Source organism: Chiloscyllium plagiosum, unplaced genomic scaffold, assembly GCF_037043375.1.
Source record: "Chiloscyllium plagiosum isolate Xiang-an unplaced genomic scaffold, Cpla_swu_hap1 HiC_scaffold_9, whole genome shotgun sequence".
Classification (NCBI taxonomy): domain Eukaryota; kingdom Metazoa; phylum Chordata; class Chondrichthyes; order Orectolobiformes; family Hemiscylliidae; genus Chiloscyllium; species Chiloscyllium plagiosum.
The window spans coordinates 2,380,910-2,389,424 of record NW_028270147.1 but is presented as its reverse complement, the minus strand read 5'-3'; the positions used below and the strand labels follow the sequence as shown (position 1 = coordinate 2,389,424).

Below are 8,515 nucleotides of genomic sequence, written 5' to 3'. Positions count from 1 at the left end.
ACACCACACACACATACACCACACACACATACACCCCCCCACACACACACCCCCTCACACACACACCCCCTCACACACACCTCCTCACACACACACACCCCCACACACACCCCCCACACACCCCACCCCACCCCACACACACATCCACCCCACAGACACACACATCCCCCCACAGACACACACACACACCCCACACACACATACACCCCCCCACACACCCCCCCCCCACACATAACACCTCCCCACACACACCCCCCCACACATACACCTCCTCACACACACCCCACACACATACACCCCCCCACACACACGCCCCACACACATCCCACACACATACACCTCCTCACACACACCCACACACATACACCCCCCCACACACACGCCCCACACACATACACCCCCCCACACACACGCCCCACACACACACACCCCACACACATACACCCCCCCACACACACGCCCCACACACACACACACCCCCCCCCACACACACCACCCCACACACACACCACCCCACACACACACACCACCCCACACACACACACCACCCCACACACACACCACCCCACACACACACATACACCCCACCCCCACACACACACCCCACCCCACCCCACACACACACACCCCACACGCACACCCCATACACATCCCCCACACACACCCCACACGCCCACACACCTCCCCACACGCGCACACACCCCACCCACACACCCCCACCCCACAAACACACCCCACCCCACACACCCCACCCCACAAACACACCCCACCCCACACACCCCACCCCACAAACACACCCCACACGCACACCCCACCCCACAAACACACCCCACACACACAACCCCCACACACACTCCCCCCCACACACACACCCCACACACAACCCACACACACACACACAACCCCAACACACACTCCCCCACACACGCCCCCCACAGACACACACCCCACACTCACATCCCCCACTCACCCCCACCCCACACACACACGCACCCCACACACACCCCACACTCACACACCATACCCCACACACACACCCCACACCCCACACACACACCCCACACACACACCCCACCCCACACACACACCCCACCCACACACCCCACACACACCCCACACACACACCCCACCCCACACACACACCCCACCCACACACCCCACACACACACCCCACACACACACACCCCACCACACACACACCCCATACACTCACCCCACTCCACACACACACCCCACACACACACCCCACACACACACACCCCACCACACACACCCCACCACACACACACCCCATTCACTCACCCCACTCCACACACACACCCCACACACACACCCCACCCCACACACACACCCCACACACACACCCCACCCCATACACCCACCCCATACACACACCCCACCCCATACACCCACCCCATACACACACAGCCCACACACACACCCCACCCCACACACACACCCCACCCCACACACACACCCCGCACACACACCCCACACCGCGCACACACACCCCACACCCCACATGCACACACCCCACGCACACACGCCACACATGCGCACACCCCACACACACCCCACACAGACACCACCCACACACACACCCCCACACCCACACTCTACACACACCCCCACACCCACACCCTACACACACACCCCACACACCCCCCACACACACCCCACACACGCCTCACACACACACACCCCACACACACCCCCCCCACACACACACCCCCCACACCCCCCCCACACACACCCCCCACACACCCCCCCCACACACCCCCCCCACACACACCCCCAAAAACACACACCCCCCACACACATACTCCCCACACACACACACACCCACACAGGCACACACCCCATACACTCCCACCCCCCCCACACACACATACACCCCACACTCTCCACACACACCCCCCCACACTCCCCCCCACACACACACACACACTCACCCCCACACCCCACCCCACACACACACACCCCACAAACACACCCCCACACACACACCCCCCACACACTCCCCCCACACACACACACCCCACCCCACACACACACACACCCCACCCCACACACACACACCCTCCACCCCACACACACACACCCTCCACACACTCCCCCCACACACACACACCCCACCCCACACACCCCACTTTACACCCTCACACACACATACCCCACTGTACACCCTCACACACACATACACACCCCACTGTACACCCTCACACACACATACACACAACCAGTGTACACACACAGACCAGTGTACACCCTCACCCTCCCCCCCCACAGTGTATACCTTCACACACACATACGCCAGTGTACACCCTCACACACACAGTGTACTCCCTCGCACACACTCCCCCAGTGTACACCCTCACATGCATACCCTACAGTGCACACCCTCACACATACACCCCCAGTGTACACTTTCACACACTCACACCCCAGTGTACACCCTCACACACCCCCAACCGTGTACACCCTGACACACACACCCCAGTGTACACCCTCACACACACATACCCATGTATACCCTCACCCCCAATGTACATTGTCACACACACACACATCCCAGTGTACACCCTCTCACACACACACCCCAGTGTACACCTTCACACGCATACCCCACAGTGCACACCCTCACACACACCCCCAGTGTACACCCTCACACACACCCCCAGTGTACACCCTCTCTCACACACACACACACCTCAGGGTACACCCTCACACACATCCCCCCAGTGTAACCCTCACACACACACACCCACAGTGTACACCCTCACACACACACCGTGTACACCCTCACCCCCAATGTACATTGTCACACACACCCCAGTGTACACCTTCACACGCATACCCCACAGTGCACACCCTCACACACACACACACACCTCAGGGTACACCCTCACATACATCCCCCCAGTGTACACCCTCACACACACATACCCATGTACACCCTCATCCCCCCAATGTACATTGTTACACACACACACCCCACTGTACACCCTCACACACATACACCCAGCGTACACCCTCACATTACACACACACACACCCCGGTGTACACCTTCACACACACACTACCCCAGTGTACACCCTCACACACATGCACCCTGTATACCCTTACACACACACACCTCAGGGTACACCCTCACACACACGCACACCCACAGTGTACACCCTCACACACACACACCCACAGTATACACCCTCACACACACATACCCATGTACACCCTCACCCCCCAATGTACATTGTCACACACACACACCCCAGTGTACACCCTCACACACACATACACCAGTGTATACCCTCACACACACACACCCCAGCATACACCCTCACACACTCACAGCCGTGTACACCCTCACACATATACCCCAGTGTACACCCTCACACACACCTCAGGGTACACCCTCACACACACCCCCAGTGTACACCCTCACACACACACATACCCACAGTGTACACCCTCACACACGCATACCCCAGTGTACACCCTCACACACACACACCCCCCAGTGTACACCCTCACACACACACACCCGTAGTGTCCACCCTCACACACACACCTGTGTACACCCTCACACACAGCCACACAGTGTACACCCTCACCCCCCCAGTGTACACCCTCATACACACATACCTGTGTACACCCTCACCCCCCAGTGTACATCGTCACACACACACCCAGTGTACACCCTCACACTCCCGTGTACACCCTCACCCCCCAATGTACGTCTCACACACACACCCAGTGTACACCCTCACACTCACATACCCGTGTACACCCTCACCCCCCAATGTACGTCTCTCACACACACACCCCAGTGTACACCCTCACACACATGCCCCCAGTGTACACCCTCACACACACATATCCGTGTACACCCTCACCCCCCAGTGTACATCGTCACACACACACCCAGTGTACACCCTCATACACACATACCCGTGTACACCCTCACCCCCCAGTGTACATCGTCACACACACACCCAGTGTACACCCTCACATACCCGTGTACACCCTCACCCCCCAATGTACGTCTCACACACACACACCCCAGTGTACACCCTCACACACACATACCCGTGTACACTCTCACCCCCCCAGTGTACATCGTCACACACACACCCAGTGTACACCCTCACACACACACATCCCAGTGTACGCCCTCACACACACACCCTCAGTGTACACCCTCACTCACACATAACCATGCACACCCTCACCCCCCCAGTGTACACCCTCACACGCACCCGGTGTACACCCTCACACTCCCCCCACTCAGTGTACACCCTCACACAACCCCACCAGTGTACACCCTCACTGGCAAGTAGGACGGAGGGCAGGTCTGAAGACCTCCTCGTGGGTCTGCTTCTGGGCCTGGCCAAACTGGCCATTAACAGGTCGAGGCAGCGGGCCGTGGAGGGGGTCGTTAGGGCCGACTGCCTGCCCCTCTTCCGCGGTTACGTTAGGGCCCGGGTGTCCTTGGAGAAGGAGCACGCGGTGTCCACCAACACCCTGGAGTTGTTCAGGGAGAGGTGGGTGCCGCGGGGAGTGGAGTGCATCATCTCTCCCCCCCAACTCTATTTTGATTTAATCCCTGCCCTCCCCCTCACTGTTTGATCACACAGCATTACCCTCTGGGAAGGGCAGTGTTTGTCACTGGCCACTCGGGTGTTTGCTTTCTTCCTGGTGGTGGAATGTAAATAAAGATTTACCCACTTGTTGTTCTTCACTGTGTCTGACACCTGCACACCCACAACGTGGGGGCTGGGGGGAAATATCAGCACTACCGCTGTTCGGTGAAAGAGTGGGGAAGAATTTTTAAAAACAGAACAGGAACAGCTCACACCGAGAGCTGACTCTGAGGGAGCTGCACCAGGTGTGAAGGTCTCTCCACCTGCAAATAAAGGGGGACTTTGTGACGGGAAACTGGCCTCTGGGGAGTTATCTCAAAGTGGTGATAAATTCGCTGATGGGTAAAGGATGGACAGGTTGGACCTGTATCCATTGATGTAATGAAGAATGTGAGGGATCTTATTGAAACCTATCAGATCCTGAGGTGGAGACTGAGAGGATGTTTCCCCCTGTACAAGGGTCTAGAGCGAGGGGACACAGGTTAATAATGAAGGGTCTCCCACTGAGGGCAGAGCTTGAGGAGGAGTATTCCCCCCCCCCTCGGGCCCTGCAGTGTTCTCTTTGCCAGAAAATGGTGGAGATTGTGTAACTAAATATTTTGAGGGTCAAGTTGGGTAGATTCTTAATGAACAGAGGAGTCAAACATGACTGGGGCTAGACAGGAATGGGAAAATTAGATCACAAACTGCCATGATCCTACCAAATGGGGGAGCAGGCCTGAGGGGCTGAATGCCCCACTCCTGCACCTAATTGATCCTAAATCCTAATAAAATTCTATTCACCCCAAGAAAACCTTCCCAAGATCTCAGATAACTTCCCCCGATTAACTGCCCATTTCCCACCTCCACCTCTATTCCCATCTCTGAGGGGCTTGGAGTACTCCCACCACAAACTGAGGGTGTTCCAGTTGGTTAAAGGCACTACATAAATGCAGGCTATGTTGCAGCAATCACTCAGTCGCACAGTGACCCTTATTAGCCCTTGGTCAGTAAAGAGACAGCACAGATTTGCCTCCATCATGCTTTTAATGGGATGTGCTGGTTACAGTTTAGCACCAACGTGAATGGCCACCATGGGGTCCTCTGCGGTGTTACTGATTTGCAGTGACGCTGTACCATCAGCGTTGACATTGACCTGTATCCCTGTGCAGCGAGTACCATCCTTCTGTCCTGAGATCACATCACAGTATGTGCCACCAGGGAGGCCAGTCTGTAACGTTACTCCCATGTTCCTGCAATGGAAGAGGAAACTCATGAGGTGATAGGCAGAGTCTGAATATCTGACCTCCCCACCACCCCCCTCCCCAAAAACAGGTCAAACCTTGGGGGGGGGGGGGGGGGGGCTGATTCACTCAGGGACCAATATCAGAAGTTCAAGATTCTGAATAGGTGACGCTGATAAATCATTCCACACCAGTCACTTTCATCAGCTCTCCCCACCCCCACCCTGACACCCCTCATCACCCCCCACCCCCACCCTGACCCCCCTCATCACCCCCCACCAGCTCTCCCCACCCCCACCCTGACCCCCCTCATCACCCCCCACCAGCTCTCCCCACCCCCACCCTGACACCCCTCATCACCCCCACCAGCTCTCCCCAACCCCACCCTAACCCCCCTCATCACCCCCCACCAGCTTTCCCCACACCCACCCTGAACCCCCTCATCACCTCCACCAGCTCTCCCCACCCCCACCCTGACCCCTCTCATCACCCCCCACCTCCATCCTGACCCCCCTCAGCACCCCCACCAGCTCTCCCCACCCACACCCTGACCCCACACATCACCCCCCACCAGCTCTCCCCACCCCCACCCTGACCCCCCTCAGCACCCCCACCAGCTCTCCCCACCCCCACCCTGACCCCCCTCATCACCCCCCACCAGCTCTCCCCACCCCCACCCTGCCCCCTCATCACCCCCACTAGCTCTCCCCACCCCCACCCCCTCATCACACCCCATCAGCTCTCCCCACCCCACCCCCACCCTGACCCCCCTCAGCACCCTCCACCAGCTCTCCCCAACCCCACCCAGACCCCCCTCATCACCCCCACCAGCTCTCCCCACCCTCACCCTGACCCCCACCATCACCCCCATCAGCTCTCCCCACCCCCACCCTGACCCCTGTCATCACCCCCACCAGCTCTCCCAACCCCGATCCTGAACCCCCTCATCACCCCCACCAGCTCTCCCCACCCTCACCCTGACCCCCCCTCATCACCCCCCACCAGCTCTCCCCACCCCCACCCTGCCCCCCTCATCACCCCCATCAGCTCTCCCCACCCCCACCCCCCTCATCACCCCCCACCAGCTCTCCCCACCCCCGCCCTCACCCTGACCCCCATCAGCTCTCCCCACCCTCACCCTGACCCCCCCTCATCACCCCCACCAGCTCTCACCACCCCCACCCTGACCCCCCTCATCACCCCCATCAGCTCTCCCCACCCTCACCCTGACCCCCCTCATCACCCCCCACCAGCTCTCCCCACCCCCACCCTGACCCCCCTCAGCACTCCCACCAGCTCTCCCCACCCCCTCCCTGACCCCACTCATCACCCCCCCACCAGCTCTCCCCACCCCCACCCTGAACTCCCTCATCACTCTCAACCAGCTCTCCCCACCCCCACCCTGACCCCCCTCAGCACCCCCACCAGCTCTCCCCACCCCCACCCTGACCCCACTGATCACCCCCCACCAGCTCTCCCCACCCCCACCCTGAACCCCCTCATCACCCCCAACCAGCTCTCCCCACCCCCACCCTGACCCCACTCATCACCCCAACCAGCTCTCCCCACCCCCTCCCTGACCCCCCTTATCACCACCCACCAGCTCTCCCCACCCCCACCCTGCCCCCCTCATCACCCCCACCAGCTCTCCCCACCCCCACCCTGACCCCCCTCAGCACCCCCCACCAGCTCTCCCACCCCCACCCTGACCCCCCTCATCACCCCCACCAGCTCTCCCCACCCCCACCCTGACCCCCCTCATCACCCCTATCAGCTCTCCCCACCCTCACCCTGACCCCCCCTCATCACCCCCATCAGCTCTCCCCACCCTCACCCTGACCCCCCCTCATCACCCCCACCAGCTCTCCCCACCCCGATCCTGAACCCCCTCATCACCCCCACCAGTCCTCCCCACCCCCACCCTGGCCCCCGTCATCATCCCCCCCAGCTCTCCCCACCCCCACCCTGACCCCTCTCATCACCCCCACCACTCTCCCCTCCCCCACCTTGACCCCCCTCATCACCCCATCACCTCCCCTCTCCCCCACCCCAACCCCCACCCTGACCCCCCTCATCACCCCCACCAGCTCTCCCCTCCCCCACCCCCACCCTGACCCCCCTCATCACCCCCACCAGCTCTCTCCTGCCCCACCCCCACCCCCACTCTGACCCCCCTCATCACCCCCACCAGCTCTCCCCTCCCCCAACCCAACCCCTCAACCATCAGCATCACCAATCCCACCCCCATCAGCTCAACCCAGCCGGGCCCCCATCTTCACCCCCACCCCTGTCAGCTCTCCCCATTCCCCACCCCCATCAGCTCTTCTCACCCTCACCTTGTCAGCAAGCCCACCAGCTGGGGAAGCTAAAACGTTGGGGGAGGAATCTCAGAATAACAGGACGATCATTTTGGAATGAGCTGTGAAAGGATTTCCCCACTCAGATGGTTGTGGATCCATGGAATCCTCCAGCCAGGGCACTGAAGGACTGTCCATCATTGAATCCCTGTAAATCTGGGGTTGACTGGACTGTGATCTCGGAGATTTGAGGGAGTGTGGCCAGTTAGAAGCCCATTGAGGAGTGTGTTCAATGCAGCAGGTTTGAGGGGCTGAATGGTCCACTCCTGCTCCTATTTCTTGTGTTTTTAA

The 8,515-nt window shown here is 60.0% G+C and overlaps 1 protein-coding gene across 1 annotated transcript in view; it reads right to left on the bottom strand.

Moving 5' to 3' along the window:
* Nucleotides 1-5,651: 5,651 nt before the first annotated feature.
* The window catches only part of LOC122547078 (pancreatic alpha-amylase-like), a 62,278-nt gene continuing 59,414 nt past the window's right edge, over nt 5,652-8,515 (bottom strand). The window contains exon 10 of the mRNA XM_087990339.1: nt 5,652-5,876. Within this exon, the coding sequence (XP_087846465.1) occupies nt 5,687-5,876 (190 nt within the window). The 3' untranslated portion in view covers nt 5,652-5,686. The remainder of the gene's footprint in view (nt 5,877-8,515) is intronic.